General features: G+C 46.4%; 1 protein-coding gene and 1 long non-coding RNA gene across 5 annotated transcripts in view; one reads left to right on the top strand and one right to left on the bottom strand.

Annotated features, from left to right (window-relative positions):
• Window positions 1-3,723: 3,723 nt before the first annotated feature.
• FAM219A (family with sequence similarity 219 member A) overlaps window positions 3,724-18,636 on the bottom strand; it is an 80,218-nt gene continuing 65,305 nt past the window's right edge. The window contains exons 4-7 of one of the 4 annotated variants that reach the window (XM_072993020.2): window positions 12,256-12,336; window positions 11,311-11,365; window positions 9,759-9,850; window positions 3,724-5,417 (exon numbers count right to left, since the gene is read on the bottom strand). In XM_072993020.2, coding sequence (XP_072849121.2) covers window positions 5,321-5,417; window positions 9,759-9,850; window positions 11,311-11,365; window positions 12,256-12,336 — 325 coding nt within the window. In that variant the 3' untranslated portion in view covers window positions 3,724-5,320. Of the gene's footprint in view, window positions 5,418-8,138; window positions 9,854-11,310; window positions 11,366-12,255; window positions 12,337-18,636 lie in introns of those variants that run through there. The other 3 variants (XM_072993018.2, XM_072993022.2, XM_072993021.2) reach the window with 3 other exon arrangements.
• Window positions 4,909-9,212, top strand: LOC144586269 (uncharacterized). The gene is made up of 2 exons (XR_013541000.1): window positions 4,909-6,539; window positions 6,646-9,212. It is a non-coding gene; the product is annotated as an uncharacterized LOC144586269 (long non-coding RNA).

The raw sequence follows: 18,636 nt of genomic DNA on the forward strand, positions 1-18,636 counted from the left end.
AAAGATGAACAGGAGAGACAGGGCAAGTAGGAAAGTGGCAAGAAAACCGAGACAAACACTTCAGATGGGTGGTCGGTATAGGTACGGCTGTGTGTGTGGAGCTTGGGAAAAGTATTTTTGGGGAGACTACAGTTCCCATAATCCCATAGGAAACATGACCGGCTGACTGGGCCATTCCAGGAACCATCATAATCATAATCAATAAAAGTTTTCAAACTTTGGTTGTGTGCTACCTGTGACAAGAGTAATGGGACAGGAACTAGGTTTTACGCTTTGGGATTGAAAGCAAAGGATACCTGTACACATCTGTCAGAAAACCCTGGAATTTCTAGTATTGCAATGATTTAAAACAAACCAGTTTCCTCTTCGCCAGCGGTTGAGGGATCCAGAATAAGACTGCAGAGACCATTTTCATAGGTATGCTTTTTTAATATTAATTCCGTTACACTACACACAACCAGTAACAATGATAAATACTGCAATGGAAATGTTAAAAAAATATTATACATGTATCATGTCTTCCAAAAACCACATTTTAAAAATAAATTAATACATAAAACCTGATGGTAAAATAATAATAATAAAAAAGAAACACAACTGAACAGATCTGTTTAAGGCAGTATTCTACATGATGGGGAAAAAATAGGACTGTGCTACATTGTTTGGATCAGGAAAGCAAAAGTTAAGACAAACGTTTGCTAGAGGATGCGGGTTGACTTACGAGGAGTGGGCATAAACCGAAACAAGAGGATCCCCCACCCACATCATCCCTGCGCTTGGGCAGCAAGGTTAAAAGGTTGGTGATACGACAGTGCCCATCAAAAAGGTTTTCGTTGAAAAAACAAACCACCAAGCACAGATTTAAAATGGAGCATTTCTTGTCCTACACCTGGAAGAGTCAAAGCATGGATGGGAATTTATAAGCTGGTTCAGTATTAAGAGTACTGGGTTGAAAAATACCAAAAGGAAGTGTCCCCCCCCTCCCACCGACATGCTAGGTCAATTTTCTCTTTGCGCCCCTGCAAATCCTGACACAGACGAGTGTGACTCCTTAAAAAATGGGTACGGAAAGAAGTGTTTCCAGCTGGGGGAAAGAAATCCATCTCTTAAGAATGGCTTCCCCTAAAAGACGTCACTTGCTCTGCAAAGGAACAGACACGCATTTGATCGTGGCACATGTTTCAGAGTGTTCGTGAAGGTCGGGCACGGGGCCATCGCTGCCACATCTCAGCAGTTCCATGGACTGATTTAGCAGCCCTGATCACCTTGCTTTATTTGAGTAGGGATGGGGTGGGGTGGGTGGAGAGAAGAGAGAGGAGACATGGTTTAACGGATAGTGCAAAAAAAAAAAGAAAAAAAAAGGGTTCCCCTCACCTTTCTGAAACAATAATTTTATTTTGTTTCAAAGGAGCAGCTGCTTCCTGCCCGCTGCTTCCGTGGACAGGACCGTCACTCCTCTGAACTGTGTTGTAAACGTAGCATGTGCAAAAAAAGAAAAAGAAAAAAAGAGGTTGGGTTGGATCTGACCAATCCATTGCTAGGAATAAGGTGCACATTGGCTCGGTGCCCACAGGCAGCCAAGCCTGGACTTCTGAACGAACTCTGCACTGACCCTTCAAGATTTTTAAGAGAGGATGATTATCATCACATAGATTCAAAGATACAAGCGCTGAGTCAAGGACGGGTGGGCGGAGAAGGGGTGAACGTGCCACTTCGGCTCAGGGTCCAAGCAGATGCCCGCTGCAGCAGGAGACCACCCCCAGGCCAAGACGTCCGAGCGACGCTCAGGCTGCTGTGGTTCCAGGGGCACTGTGGGAAACGTGCCTGCTCTGCTCCCCGTGCCCCCAAACTCTGTGAGATGCAACCCATCACCCCTCTAAGCCTCTCTTGGACTGCACTGGGCAGGTGGGCGGGCGCATGCTCTGCTTGCCGCAAGGAGAACGGCAGGAAGAGCAAGAGCAAGAGGCCAGTGCCAAGCGGGCCATTTCAACGCCACAGCACCCCTCGGCGTGTCTGCTGCTAAGCTGGGGTGGTGCTGGGGGCGGGCAGGAGAGGACGGGCAAAACATTAACTCTGAAAATCAAGGCATGAAGGATGGATATGTACAATTGAACAGGTCTTGCGAGTCTAGAACTAACCACTGGACACGGATAGCAAGGTTTACCTGTGACGACTAAGTTACACTTTTATGCTCTTGCTTCACTTTCACCTCATTGCCTGTGACTTCTCTCATTCCCATCATACTTGTGCTTAAAAGTGGTTTGGGGAATGCTAGATCTTTGACATGGTGCCCTGTGATGGCCTTTCTTTCGAGCTCCCACCTCAAGCACAGCACACACGCACGCACGCACGCACACACACACATGGGGAGAGCGAGAGAGAGAGAGAGAACCCAATCTTCTTTAGGGACAATGAAGATTCCCACTCCCCACAGTGGATCACCAGATCCTAATATTATGCAGGTTTTCCAGAATTTCCTTCACGGGGCAGAGGAACCTGGACAACCCTGCCTTCCAGAGCCGACTCAGTTCCCCCTCTGTCCCAACCCGGGAACAAGGCGAAACAACAGAGGAGTCTGCAGAAAAGGACCACACTTTATTTCCAAATCAGTTCTTCTCTGGAAGAACAACCCCGAAGAAACAACAAGCCAGCTTTCTCACACAGACCAAAACCAGGCTGAAACAGGAGAACGCCATTCACGGCACACACAGCCGAGTTGAGTGCTCCCTAGCCCATCGTGATGCAAGAGGAACAAGCCAAGCAAGTTGGCTGAACCCATATCAGGAAGCAGACGGAGGCAAGCAGGGGTGGACTGTGCTTCAGAGCATTTTCAGGAGCACACACGCAGGGGTGACCAGCTGCCAGCGCTGTGCACACGGTTCCTGTGAGACAGTATTCAGAGCAACAGCCTCCTGGCATGTTTCCACAAATGGATCATCTCTCTCCTCGGAAGAGTCACCTCTCTGCGCTTGTTCCCGGATACCCGTTCAGCAGGACCACATGAGAAACGGCAGCTGAGAAAAAGAGCTCAGCTCCTCTTTCCACGGGGCACCCAAGGGCCGACTCTGACCCACAGCACTAAATGCACAGGGTAGGAAGAAACATGGTTCCCTCTGCCTCCTTTAAGGGCAAGTGCCCTTAAGACCGGAGAGCCTTCTGGCAAAGTCAGGTCATCACAGGAAAAGAGCAGCAGATTTCTGGGAGAAAGAAGGTGGGCTGCCTAAAACAAAGGTCAGTGTGGCACTGATCCTTAGATGATCGACTAAGATACAAAAGCTTGTATTCACGAAGGCTTTCACCGCCGGGATCTAATGGTTGTTGTGGATTTTTCGGGCTCGTTGGCTGTGTTCCTTCAAAACATGGCCAAAGAGCCCAAAAAACCCCACAACCACCATACAAAAGCTTCCTTAAATGGAGCCGAGATCAAGACCTCTCAAGAGAAGCTGCACAGTCAAAGAGCATCAGGTTTATGGTGCTCAGCCAAGAGAGCAAAGGAAAGGAGGAAAAACTAGGTTTCAATGTTCTCTCAGCAGCAAAGTCTGAGGGACACACGGGCAAAACCCCTGTTTCTTCAAAAACCTGAGTCTGAATTCTCCATCACAGCTGAGTGATTCTGAACTTCATGCAATCTGGATAAATCCTTACAACACCCTTCATCTCATAGCCATGGAGAAGATATTATCCTTCCGCCCCCTCCCTATTTTTTTTCCTTTTATAAAAAACTTTTGCTCCCATGTTAAAGGCTGGAGCATCGCAGGTGGTTCTCCAGCCCAGATGCGCATTTTAGAAGCGGGTGCAGCCACCGTCCTTTAGGACAAAAGCTCTCCTCCACTACTGATGCCATGGCGTGCCGTGCGCTTCTCTTGGGATGCAGAATTCCAAGCCTGTGTCCATCACTGTAGCTCCCAAAAGCCACTTCAGTCATGCCAGAGAAGGTAGGGCAAGAGAGGGACGGAGGAAGGCTTTCTGGAAAAAAAAAAGCTCCATTCCTCCTATATTCCAGGTTCGGGACAAACGAATAAAGTCAGCCCAGGTTTTTTTTTTGTCTTGTTTTTTTGTTTTTAAATTAGGAACCAGAGACTGAAGGAAGCACGGAAGTACCCCAGGGACTCAGTCTATGGCAGCTGATGGGGCCCCTGGAGAGGGAAAATTAAGAAGAGATCAGGTGCCAGAAAACCACAGACATACAAGACTGAGTGTCCCTTGAGCATCAGGCATTTCTCTCAGAGCACAACCCCCCCCTCCCGGCTTGGTCTTTTGTGCCAGTTTCCAGCATAATTTTAACATCTCCCTTGATGTTGGGCGACTTCTTAGATCACCATTTGTTGCTACGGGAACCGCCGCATCATCGTAGCCATGTGTGGCTCAGGAAGAGGCAAATTAAAAGGCCAAGCATAATCTCCCCTTAAAGTACCCGCTGGAGGCACCAGTGTCTCTTTCCTCCCCAACTGCACAGACAAGCCTGATCGGGAGTGATGGATAAAAGAAACGCCATCCTGGCCAAGAAAGGGAACGGGGGGGGGGGGGAAGGTGGACTGGCGTGCCCAGACTCTGCAGCAGACATTTTCCACCTCTCTTGACAGGGTGGCTCCATGAAAGGCTACAGAGCCCTGCAGGCTGGGGGAGGCAGATCGAACCTGCACCCGTTCCTACCGCCTGCTTGCCTTGGAAGTGAAAGCTGCTCGGTTGCCAGCAATAGGGTCGTATCTAGATGTTGGGAAGATTACAGAGGCACAGAAGCCCTTTCCTGGAAGAGACACATTTGAGATAAAGGATCAAGTGCTCTCAACTGAGATGCACGTCTAGGGCAATGTCACACAAGAAGCCAACCCGGATGAAATCTTCGCTGGACTCATTGTTGAGTACTAAGTCAGAGAAAGCCACAGGCAAAAAAAGAGAGTGGGAAAAGGGAAGAAAGAAAAGAGGAAGGGCAGGAGGCAGAGAAGGTACTGTGCCAAATCCCAAAGTTAATGAGCAGGAAGGCGTGCTTTTATTTTCCACCAAGAGTAGCCACATTCGCACAATTTGGAAAAAATGCTAAGAAAATAAACCTGAAATCTAACGGAAAAGAATATTGCAGTTTAGCACGTTGTGTGCCCAGAAGGGGTTGGGGGAGGGGATAAAGGGCTTCTCATACAAAGAATCCCTCCCTCTGGTGCTGGAGATCCTGAAGTCATGCTGTTTCACTTTGCTACTTCCCCACCTCCATGGTTCTGTCCTTTCTTACTGTTCAGGATGCTTTGGCGCTGGGATGTCCGAAATCCTGGATTCTTAGAATGTGCACTTTGGCTTCCAGGGCAACTCAACAGCAAGACATATGTTAGGGTCTCTTTTGGTTTTCATAATTGCCACCTTCCGGCATGCACGTGGCTAAATCAGCTTTTGCAGGGACGGCCGGGACATTAGTCTTGATGGGTCTGGATAGTTAAAAATAGAAAACTATTCAGGTTAGGGTTCACTTACTTCCTGTTCTTGCTGGCCTCTGGCCAGCAGTAACTCCCACAGCCTTTTGATGGAGGCAAATAGCAGACCTTTTTTCCCCTCCTGTTTTCTGATCCCAGATCACTCGTGATAAAAACCAGAATTCCTGAGTAGGAGCGGCAGGAGGCACAGTCTGGCCATCAGTGGCCAAAATCGAGTAGTTAAGTCGCAACTAGAATGGGGTTAAGTCTGTGGGTCTTTGGTGAGCCCGTTCCTCTGTGGCTTCCAATAATTCAAGGGTCCGACTCGAGTGGCCGCTTTCTGCCAGATGGAAGCCAGTATGTTTTACTACTATAAAAGACTCACTGGGGTGCAAAAGCACTCCAGCTGCTATCTGGTCTTCTCTCTTCCTACCAAAGTGATGGGTGGCAGTCACCCCTTCCCTTCTTTCTCTCCTATTCTGGTCAAGATACCAATTAGGATCAATTTCTTCAGCCTCTCAACTTATTTGGCAGCAACCTCCCAGCCAAGACAGTTGCCAGCTGGGAACCCACAGAAGCAGAATCAACAGTAGCTGCAACCGATCCCTAAACATGGATGGCAGTCAGGAAAAAGGAGAATGATAGCGTGTTGACAAGTGACCCTGCCTTTGTGATGTTTGTGGCCATCAAGGTTGTTGAGATGAGCACATTTTCACCACAGAGCCAACAGCCTGGGTCAAAGATACAGACCAGAAGTTCAGAGTCCAGGAGAGAGTCCACAGCTCTATCGGCAGGCAAGATAGAGACCTCTGACAGCCAAAGCCACGGGGAAGCTCAGCACTTCCATCAGCTGGGATTCTTTTACTATGAGGAGACAGACGGAGGGACACACACACACATGCACGCACGCGCGCGCGCGCGATGAAAGAACTGAGCATCTGCATACCCCTTTTCTTTACTAGCCCAGCGGAAGAAAGGACCAGGATAACTGAGAAATGGAATGTTCTCCAAAGCAACAGGGGAGCTGTCATGTCCCATATTTCATCTTGGTGGTGATGGCAGATCTGACAGACCATCAATTAAGACCGAAGAAGGAATGGGGAGGGTTTTTTTCTGCTTTTTGCAAGTTACACATTTGTAGCATTTAAGATTTTAATCACTTTCCATGGCAGCAGGAGCCAAGGCTGACACAAACTCTTCTTTCATAGGGTTTGCTGCTGCCATGCCAGCTGGGGCAGCCGAGAAGGGCTTCGAGATGCAAATATATCTAAAGACCAGCAAGGCCTTTTTCTTTCCTTGCTCATGCAGTGTCTGATATTCTGGGAGTGAGCCCCTCCCTTCCCAAACAGAATTGTTTGGTGTGACAAAATTCCCCTTGGCCCATGTCTCCCCTCCAGGCAACCGAAGCCATGCGAGTCCATTCCCGGCCTTTCCCCTGACTTCCTTTTATTATTTTCAACCAGAACCCCGGAGCGGCCATCCCTGCTCCCTTATGGTGTCCCCCCCCCTTTTTTTTGGATGTTAGAAAGTGAAAAGAGAGTGCTAAAAACAAACGCGTGGACTCTGGAAGGGCAGAGAGAGGCGGAGGCCTTCTGAGCCATTCTTCAAGATGACCTGCCAAACAGGATCTGAACTCCATTTTTGAAAGCAGCTTTGCGGTCCCTCCCAGGCCCACTTGATGCATTATATAATCTATATCTATATATTTGGCATATTCCTAAGATGTCTTAAGTGTACACCGACCATGGAAAAAGCGAATGCCGATGCAGGAACTGCATGGCTGCAAACAAGTGTATCCTAAAGGTACATTCATCAAGGAGCCGCCAGGGACTCCGGTTAACAGTACAAGCTGCCACAACAGGGCTTGACTCTGTAAGGTGTGGAATGGCCGTGTAGCAGGATTCGTTGGCAAGCTTTCTGTGATAGCCAGAAAAGCTTCAGGCCATATAATTCAACACTTCCGATGGCAACTCTGCATTACTTTTCTGCGACAACCCACCCACCCCACACTTGTACCCATCCCTTCCTCAGAAAACATACAGACACAAAGCTGAGGAGCAAGGAGAAGCCAAAAGGTGTTTTTTCCTCCCCATTTTATGCCTCTGGTTCGACTTCACAAAAACCGCGCCACCCTCAAGGGCTTGGATGACCAAGGACGAGAGCAAAACCTCAAGGTTCACCAAGGTTTGTGGGAGACGTGAGCACACACCATGTAGGACAGGTCACAAGCAAACTGGGAGGTGTGTGGAGTGGAATATTGACCAACCCTGCCATTTTCTACACACAGATGCAGAAAAGGCTCACTTCGAAGCAGAGTTTTTTTAGAATCTGTAGGTAGAATAAGAAAAAAAAGTACAACTGAGTTGACTAGAAACCCAGGAATTTGGGACTGTGTGGGCAAAAACAATTCAAAGCAGTGTGCACAAATTTGGCATTGATTAGTTAATCTCGAGACAGCTACTCTTAGAAAGGGTTAGGATGCTTTTTTCCAAGACAGTTCTCCTAGATCTAGGCTTTCTGATAAGGCAACTTTGCTCTGTCATCAGAACTTAGTAAATGAAGGGTTTAATGTCTGCTAGGCTTCTGTCTACCACCTGCAGCTCATTTTTAGGTAGCCAGCTAGGAGTTTAGGAGTTTCTGCTGACCTCTAATTTCAAACACCAGTCTCTGTGGCACATGCACATATTCCTGATGCCAAGTACTGCAAAAGATCAGAGTGGCAATCCTTTTTCTAAAAAAAAAAAAAAAAGGTTCTTTACTTCCCCAGTTTGGGGATCCCTGCTGGGTAGGATAAAGGCCTCTCACAGAACAACCTTTACATGCAGAATCACTCTACACATTGGTATAAGCCTGACCATCCTATTATGTTGGGAGATGTCGTTTCTACAGGAAACAAACGTACAGTGGACAGAAGGAGATGGCAAACTGCTTTTGGGGAGGGATCTGTGAGAGATCCCAGGGACACGTTGTATAGGAAAGGCTGCCATAGTCCTCTCTCTGTCCTCATTTGAGGATGGCTCAACAGAGCCCCGGGAAGCGGGGCAGGATCGACTTACTGTAAAAAAACTCACTACAGCCCGAGTTCAAAAAATAGATCGATTGAGCCAAAAGGGGACAATCTAGTCCTGTCCATTTGCTTCTCGTATTGCTCTGATGCCGCTGATGTTCTGTGGCTAAAACTATCCTGGAGAAGCTGCTCCTAGCACCAAGCCTACGAGCCACGCTGATAATGGATGGGAATACTTCTTGCACCTGGCTGTGTCTGTCGGCAGCAACGTTGGCACTGCGTTATGAGGAAGAGCACCAGCACAGAGGGTGCTCCATCTGCCTCTGGGGTGCAAAAAAAGCCACCCCTTTTCTGGCCCAGGTGTTTTGTTCTGTGATAGTCAAGCACAAGCTCCAGGATCAGCCAACTGGCCATTCAGAGATGAAGAATTAAGAATGAAAATCCAGCCACGGTTGCACTGGAGGGTGTGTTTGTGTCCAAAGGCTAAGAGGTGACTTGTCTGCATGAAGTGTCAGCCTCTCAAGCCCCTTTTCCGCCAGGATCCCCATGCAATGCTGATGGAACTTCAGGCGACAGGGTGACTGCGACTTGGCTAGGGTTCTGGGTCACAAACACAAGTCCAGGACAAATAAGACCAGACTAAGCTTCTGAATATGGTGATCTCTTACCAGATGGTGCGCTGTCTTTTTTGATATGTGTTGCTTATTCAGAAGAGGGCTGTAAAAGCCACTTTTATTTTACCAGTAATCCCATTTTTTTTTTTTTTGTAAATCTATCCTGGCCCAGGAAACTTTTACCAAGCACCCTACGTACCACTTCTGCTCCCATCTCGGGGCCATTCATCAAAACAAGAATCCCTTTTATTCTTTTCTTCTGCCGAGAGGCTGCTGCATTTCAGACTTGGATCTCAGCTCCTGCAACGTGGGCAGACTGTGACATGTAGGGCTACCTGTAACAATTTCATCCAGTTCTGAGCTGACATCCCCACCCACCCCCATCCTCTGCAAATCCTGTACATGAATATTACAAGGTGTGCCCAGGCCCACAAAGGGATCCGATGGACCTTACTGGCCAAGGATCCACAACCAGCATCTCTTGGCTCACTTGACCATCGTTTCAAAATAAAAATAGCAAGAGGATCATAAAATGAATAGGTATTTTTTTGGTTTCTCCTGGCTCCATAAACACAAAGAGGTGCACGTCCTACCATAGGAGGAAGCAATGGCTGTTAAATTTTTACAGTTATAGTGGAAAGCACTGGCCACCCCTTGCCAAGCTTCCCACGTTACTGAATGTGGCAGGCGGTGGAAGAGGTGGCTTGACAGCACATGCAAGTGGGGTTGACTGACTTCGGGGGAATTAGGTCGAGGTCCTCGTCGTCTGGGATCTCATCTAACCGATACCCATCCTTCAACAGCTGGATATTCAAGTCCTGGTTGATCTGCTGTAGGCAAAGAAGCAATGGGTCAAAACACGGACAATCCAACATCATCCCTGATGTCCAATGGAACAGAAATGTACTGAAGGGCATCTTCTCCTGATATCAAAAGATGGATAACAGAGGAAAACCCACCTCTCAGGGTTAGCAGGGGACCCTCTACATCTTGGGTCCCCAGATGTTCTTGGACTACAACTCCCAGAAAATCCTGGCCAGCTCAGCTGGTGGGGAAGGCTTCTGAGCCATGCTGCCTCTAAGCGACTAAGGTGCACTTGCTCAGAGCTCTGTTGGGGCTGCACATGGGCAGCCGGCAGCTGGTTGGTTTACTTCCCATTTTGAATGAAGCCCCGCCCATCCATGCAGACATGGAGCAAGGCTCCCACGCAGGGGGACAGAAATTTAGAGGGAATGTTGCTTCTGCAGGTTTTCGTCCAAGAACATTGGGGGACGTAAAATTGGGTACCACTAGTCTACATGGACAACACCCAAGGTTCAATTCTCCAACCTACGCAATGAGTACAGCTGAGAAAAGAAGCCTCTGTCCAGGACCCTGGGAATTTCCTAGCAGAGCCTGACAGTACAGGAGCCTCTCCAGCATGGATTGCTCCAGATATATTCGGCTACAGCTCCCAGCCAGCTGCACTTTCCAACACATCTGGAGGGAAGGCAGCAACGCTGGGCAAAGGCACTTTGCTGGCCTTCTTCCTTGAGAACCAAGGATCTTCGGTGTGTGCGTGCACGCATACGCATGCACACACACACACACAAATCTGAGTTAGGAAGTATCGGAACTAGTGCTAACACATTAGCATAAAACAGATAAAATTAATTCAGTAATATGTTATTAAAAGATTATAAAAATTAATTTGTCAACTAACGTGTCAAATGAAAAGTGTTACAGTAATCATGACTAAAATAGTAATAGTCTGAACTGGAAATGGTAAATGGTACTGGAAAATAATCGTTACAGACTTTGAGGATTAAGGTAATACATTTCAAAATATTTGTTGAAAACGTTAATGAATTGAGGCAAACAAATTGATTTTAACAAATTATTTCCAAATTCTGGAAGGAGAAAAGGTCTATTAGACTATGCACTTTCTAAACTGTTCTCAGAATTTAATCACAAATGTTGAAGTTGTAGCTGGCATTTACTCATTTTGATTACCAACTCTTTGTTTTGTTTTTGAGAACAAAATGAGACATGAACACATTTATCAGCAACACCTGGGCCTCTAAAAATCAAAACAGGATTCCAGGTGGGAGTTTCTGGGTCCGTCCTATGCCTGCTTAGCTTCTGGGAGGAAACCATATCAGGTCCCTCTGGTCCATTCTCTGGTCCCGGGTTACAGGACTGGATGTTCAGCCATGGAAAATGGCCATCAAGGGACATTGACTTTCCAAAAGGATTTTCTGTTATCACTTCTTCCTCCCAGGAATGTGCTGAAGGAACTGAGACTCACCTCAGCTGAAGAATATCCCGAGGAGGAATATCTGGACATGTCAAAGTCATCATCACTGCAGAGGAAAAGAAAGCACAGTGGAGAAAAGGGACTCGGGAGGTGGGAGACGGCCGTCTGCAGGATACGGCTGCTTTGTGAGAGTTTATTTATTATTTATTTTATTTATTGCATTTATACCCCGCCTATCCAGTCATTTCGAGTTTGCAGAGTGAGGAGCGCACCAGCAGCCCTGCTTCACCCCACCAAAGCGGTGGGCACCGAACGGTCTCCAGGAGGCATACCAGTGGAACCACGGGGGGGGGGGGGGGAGGCAATGCCTTCCCTTGCCTTCTCCAACCAGCATTCCTTCAGACTTCCTTCAGACGGCTCACCTGGCCTGAGGGATTCCCTCCAAGGACTGTGTCCAAGGAGCGCTGTCTGACATCTCCTCGCCATCATCGCTCTGCCTAACTGCTTGCAATAATGGGAAAGCCAGAGGCCACCCCCAAATCATGTGGCACTGAATGCATTCACAGGGTCATGAAACAATGCTGTGTGACATGCCAAGCACAGGGCGAGGCAGAAGAAAAGGCAAACATCACTGTGGCTGTCAAGCGCATTCAGGGGGGGAAATAAAGCCCTTGGCCAACCTGGCATTCTCCAGAGGTGTTGAAGTACAACTTCCGTTGCTCCCACCCAGAGGCTGGTATGAAACCATTCTTAAAATGCAGAAAGCATTTTATGCTCACCATCTAATTCTCCCTCACTAGCTGGCCAGAAATGCTGCCACCTCCATGTGACGGATCTAAAGTCTGCCAGACTCTGGGGCATGGTTGGTCAATTGGCTCTTACCTGAGGGCTGTGAAAAAGAGCGAAATGTTCCTAGGAAATGCCCAGCGTAACAACGGCATTTTATTGTAAGCACAAACACGATCTTTAATGTGCTAATTAACACATTGCATGTACCTGTCTGTATCCAGTGCTACCAATGGCTTTTCATCAGGACTTTGATCTAATGAGGAGTAGCCTTTATTGGGTACCACCAGCCTGAAATTAAAGAGAACAATATTACAGACATTGCCACATAAGCCCTGAAAGCATAAATTAAGTCAAGGGGAAAAAAGGGGGTGGTTTCCTTTGATTTCAAAATATTGGAAGGCCCATATAAAGTGTACCAAAGCCGAAGAGGCTACGAGGAACGGTAAGAAAACATCTGGCAAACTGGTGGCTATGATGCGTCTCCTGAACTACTGGGGGTACAGAATTCAGGCCAGGCTGGCATGAGCGGCAAAGCAGGGGTTCCCAGGGCTTACTTCCCTCAAAGCAGCAAATGACACACGGCGGTAGCCTTAACATGCAATTTAGATTATATCAATACATTATCTCTCGAACTGCTTTTGCATGTACACTCCAAAACGGAATTTGGCCCCGATTCACTCCAAGAGAGCTTGCAGGTGAGGTGACAAGAATACTTCCTTCAAGATGCTGCTTTACACCCCTAAGGCTTGGGAGCTAGATATCAGAAGGAGCCTTGCTGTTACTATATGACGTTGAGTCAGAACTGGCCATAGTGACCCTAGTAGGCTTTCAGGGTGAGATATTTGGAGTTAGGTATCTGGCTGCGGGAACAGAGACGGGGAGTTCGATGCCTCGCTGTGCAACCCAAAAGAGCCAGCCTGTGTGGCTTTGGGCAAGCTGTACAGCCCCAGGGTGCCATCAGAAGAAGGGAACGGCAAACCACGTTTGAGTACTGTACTGTCTATCTAGAAATCCCTGAAAAGGGCTACCAGAAGTCAAAACTGACTTGACAGCACACATTTATTATTATTTACCAGTTCCACACCCCCAGTTAGTTTCTATGGTTAAATAGGGATTCAAACCCAGGTCTCCTGAGTCCTATTCCAACACTCTATATGCACTATGCCACCTCAGGTATTTCTGTGACACATGAACCTATTCTTGTTAAAATCATCACCTGGTGGCCTTTCCACCCACAAAGGCAAGACTGGATGGTGGGGTATCTCAAGAACTGCCTCTTTATCTATGACACCATGATGATGAAATGTTTCCTAGGGAAGCTTCGTCGTCATTTAGTTGTGTCCAACTCTTCGTGACCCCATGGACCAGAGCACACCAGGCCCTCCTATCTTCCACAGCCTCCCGTAGTTGTGTCAAATTCATGTTGGTTGCTTCGATGACTCTGTCCAACCATCTCATCCTCTGTCATCCCCTTCTCCTCTTGCCATCACACTTTCCCAACATCAAGGTCTTTTCCAAGGAGTCTTCTCTTCTCATGAGATGGCCCAAGTACTGGAGCCTCAGCTTCAAGATCTGTCCTTCCAGTGAGCACTCAGGTTTGATTTCCTTCAAAATGGATAGGTTTGTTCTCCTTGCAGTCCAGGGGACTCTCAAGAGCCTCCTCCAACACCACAATTCAAAAGCATCAAAAGCTTACCAGAGGTCAAATGAAATGACCTTAAGTTAAGACCTCTCTTTAACTTTAGCTTTTAACTTTCAGTTCCTATGATGCTGCAAGCACCTCCCCTTTAAAAAACAAAAACCTGCCTCTTTTAGGTTTGCAGTTTAAATAATAAGTTGTTTAGAACATATTTACAACTTGAAAAGCAGTGTAAATGTTCTGGTTGCTTACAGGTTCATTAGCTATTCACAGATATCATTTCTAAGAAGAAGCTGTCAACAAAGCTTCTACCCCTCAAGAATGCATTAGATGCTTGCAAACATTCGTAAGGACTTTATAACAAAGAATTTTGTACAAAGTATCCCATAGACCAGGGGTCCCCAACCCCCGGTCCGCGGCCCGGTGCTGGTCCCTGAGCTTCCTGTAACTGGGCCGTGGACATGGCTCTCTGCCCCCCCCGCCCGCCCGCCTGCTCCCCTTCCAAAACAAACAGACACACACACCTGCCTGCCGGATCGCCTGACTTTCCATTCCCTGGCATGGACCCCATTGCCTCCTTCTCGCCTTACAAAACGTGCGCACACGCACCCCCTCCCCCGCCCCAATCGCCTGTCTTCCCCTGCCTTCTTGCCTGCTTGGAAGCACAGACCTCCATTGCCTCCTCCTTCCCTTCCAAAATGCGCGCACGCAACCCCTCCCCCCCCCCGCCCCAGTTGCCTGCCTTTCCCTGCCTTCCAGGTTGCTTGCCTGGAAGCAGGGACCCCATTGCAGCCTTCTCCCCTTCCAAAACACGCACACATGCGTGCAACCCCCCCCATGCCCCAGTTGCCTGCCTTCCCCTGCCTTCCAGATTGCCTGCAACAAGACAAGGTATTAATTTTTCTCTCTCTTAAATATAGTGTTTCTAGGCTATGAGACAGAAGAAACTGAGAAAATAGGGTAGGGTTACAAATGAGAGACCTCAACACTGGCCTCTCCCTAGTAAAACTGAATGTTTGAGGCAGAATGAATTCACAATAAAAAAAACTAATCTGGAAGCATTCTTCCATTCATGTAGAACTTGGCACTGGTGCAGTTGGGTGTGCACATTCTGAAAACATGTGGAGGTGTTGGTTTTTTTTAATGTAACTTTGATGATTCTCCTGCGAAGGCAAGTCTTTTGTAAAACTAATTGGTTCAGATTGTACCCCAGACAGGATGGCTAATATTTGGGAATGATGGAGATTGTAGTCTGAAATGTCTTTACCACATCTTTCTCCTTGAAAGGAACTAAGGCAGCTTACAACATTAAAAGACAAAATTAATGCTAACCCAAGTGATTAAGGCTAACCCAAGTGAGCATATAAATACTAAAAAAAGGTCAAACAAATAGAGTGGATATAAAAAGTTTACACACCCCTGTTAAAATGTCAATTGTCTGATGTAAAAAATTGAGACAAAGATAAATCATTTCAGAACTTTTTCCACCTTTAATGAGACCTATGAACTGTACAACTCAGTTGAACAACAAACTGAAATCTTTTAGGTGGAGGGAAGTGTAAAAATAAAAAACTGAAATAATATGGTTGCATATGTGTGCACACCCTTAAATAATACTTTGTCGAAGCACCTTTTGATTTTATTACAGCACTCAGCCTTTTTGGGTATGATTCTATCAGTATGGCACATCTTGATTTGGCAATATTTGCCCACTCTTCTTTGCCAAAATACTCCAAATCTCAGATTGCAAGGGCATCTCCTGTGCACAGCCTTTTTCAGATTACTCCACAGATATTAAGTCAGATTCAGGTGTGGGCTCTGGCTGGGCCATTCCAAAAGGTTAATATTCTTCTGGTGAAGCTGTTCCTTTGTTGATTTGGATGCTTGCTTTGGGTGGTTGTCATGCTGAAAGATAAAGTTCCTCCTCATGTTCAGCTTCTAGCAGAAGCCTGAAGGTTTTGTGCCAATATTGACTGGTATTTGGAACTGTTCAGAATTCCCTCTAGCTTGACTAAGGTCCCTGTCCCAGCTGAAGAAAAAAAGCCCCAAAGCATGATGCTGCCACCACCATGCTTCACTGTGGGTATGGTGTTCTTTTGGTAATGCACAGTGTTGTTTTTGCACCAAACAGATCTTTTGGAATTATGGTCGAAAAGTTCAACCTTGGTTTCATCAGACCATAACACTTTTTCCCACATGCTTTTGGAAGACTTCAGATGTGTTTTTGAAAAATTTAGTCAGGCTTGGATGTTTTTCTTCGTAAGAAAAGGCTTCCATCTTGCAACTTTACCCCATAGCCCGAACATATGAAGAACACGGGAGATGGTTGTCACATGTACCACACAGCCAGTACTTGCCAGATATTCCTGCAGCTCCTTTAATGTTGCTGTAGGCCTCTTGGCAGCCTCCCTGACTTGACCAATTTTCTTCTAGTCTTTTCATTAATTTTGCAGGGACATCCAGTTCTTGGTAATGTCACTGTTGTGCAATATTTTCTCCACTTGATGATGACTGTCTTCACTGTGTTCCATGGCATATCTAATGCCTTGGAAATTCTTTTATATCCTTCTTCTGACTGGTACCATTTTTAACAATGAGATCCCTCTGATGCTTTGAAAGCTCTCTGTGGACCATGGCTTCTGCTGTAGGATGTGACTAAGAATATGTCAGAATGGACCTACTAGCATAGCTGATCTTTATTTGGGATTCCTCAGAGGCACTTTAAATGATGGCATAACATACTACTGCATAACAAGTACCCCCATGCATGGACGCCCCCCACACCACCCCCATTCATGGACACTGGTGGCGGCAAGCCCCCCCCCCCCCCCCGGTCCTTGGAAGAATGGTCTTTAACAATACCGGTCCCTGGCATTAAAAAGGTTGGGGACCACTGCCATAGACCAACCCACTGATTATGGCATAAGCCTTCAAGATCTAGAATCCATTCATTCTCAGCAGGTGTACATACATGCATGAACATGGAACCTGGAAATGCAGCTTTTTGAACCAAAACCTCCCAGCCTGGCAGTGGGAATCTGGTAAGAGATTTCCCTCCCCCCAAAGCTCTGGAAAAATATTATACACTAGAGTTAAATGGCAATGAAATATGAAATAAAAGCAATTCACTGAAACGGCCAGACAAATGAAAGGATTCTTGCCCACAGCAGTCATTGTAATAAGATTATCATTCAAGCAAAGCTAAATTAATTTTAGCCTAGCTCTGGAAACCCAGTGAGAAAGATATGTACGAATAGAAGGGGTGGCTCTCTGGGCCACCACATGTTTAAAAGAGTGAGCTCAGTGAGTTTGGTAAGGCACTAGGTATTGGAAGAACAGACCCGACAGAGAGCAGTCCTCAAGTAAGCTGAAGGCAATGCAACAATTCTCTTTATCCTTTAGGGCAGTGGTCTCCAACCTTGGACCTCCAGATGTTCTTAGACTACAGCTCCCAGAAGCCTTCACCGCTACCTCTGTTGGCCAGGATTTCTGGGAGTTGAAGTTCAAGAACATCTGGAGGCCCCAGGTTGGGGACCCCTGTTTTAGGGCCCTTTGCTTACTTGGGAGTCCTCCTTTCCCCATACACAATACATTTTGAAGTTAGACTACAAGGTCTTGCCGTTCTTTGGCTTAGAACAAGATTCTCCTATCTTTGGAAGAATTTTAACAAAATTCTTTTCAACAGATGCAAAGGGTGTCACTTCATTTATAAAATATGCAAAGGCAAGCACCTTGGGAATATTACGTTTTTCTAAGGTTAATTATGTTCCTATTAATTACTTGATAAAATCATAATTAGTACTCACTTCTCCCTTTCTGAACCAAATTCCACAGTGTTTACATACATATAAGAACTGTTGGTTACTCCAACCGTGCCACTTTCTCTGTTCGGTTTGCATTTAGTCCACAGAACTATTTATTTATTTATTTTAGAAACACAGCGCTTTTTGGAGCCGAAAGCTGGCATCATGATGTCAACAAACACTTGAAAACGGCCCAAAGTGCTTCAATGACTACTGAGAAACCAATTCGTATTAAGAAAACAAAATTGAGAAAAGAAAACTGAGCTTTTAAGTGATCTGGAATACCCATTTATTTTCGGCTGGCTGGACAGGTTAAGGTGGTAGAGATGGAACTTGAAAGAGCAATTCTTGCCATCAGCACATCCCTCCTGATTTCGCTACTATTCTCACACCGACACTGTGAAAAATTCTTGGCCCAGTCAGAGTAGGAGAGATTACTGGACCAGAACAGAGTGGTTAATTAAGTCGATCAAGATAGCAATGCCGATCCTGTGGGATGTGCACAAGGAGGACCCAAAGACAACAGGGGAATATTGTTGGCTTCTGTATATAATCCTTTCTCAATGAGTTTCCCTGCCTAGGCGAGATGAGGTAGATAATGACCTGAAACAATAAGTGCCTTCTTGTTGGCTGAACAGGATTAATCATCTCTTCCAGGCAACAATGCTTGGTGCCAACTCACAGAATTACAGAGTCGAAGGTCATTTAGTCCAGCTTCCTATTCACATAGGAAGTCAGGGTTTGTCGCACCCCAGGAAAGAGAACTTCCAGCCTCTCCAGGAAAATGGGTCCCCATGAAAGAGAGCCACCATCTTTTGAGGCCCTGCTGAAGAGTTCAAACCACAAGGAAGCTCTCTAAGGTTTAGTAAAAATCCTTTTTCTTGTGACTTGAACCCACTGGATCATGTCCCATCTTCTGAATGATGGATCTACCAGTTTGTCCACCCTCTGTGTGATAGTCCCTGAAATAGCTGAAGAGAGCTAGCATACTATCTTTTAACTTTCTCTTCTCCAGGCTAAACATACTTTTATTTATTTTATTTATTTATTAAATTTATACCCCACCCATCTAGCCTTGGTTTTCTACACCTCTTGCTTTTGGCTTCTGCTGGATACAGACCCGTTTGTTGATTGCTAAACAGAGAA

Source organism: Pogona vitticeps, chromosome 2, assembly GCF_051106095.1.
Source record: "Pogona vitticeps strain Pit_001003342236 chromosome 2, PviZW2.1, whole genome shotgun sequence".
In the NCBI taxonomy this organism is placed as follows: Eukaryota; Metazoa; Chordata; class Lepidosauria; order Squamata; family Agamidae; genus Pogona; species Pogona vitticeps.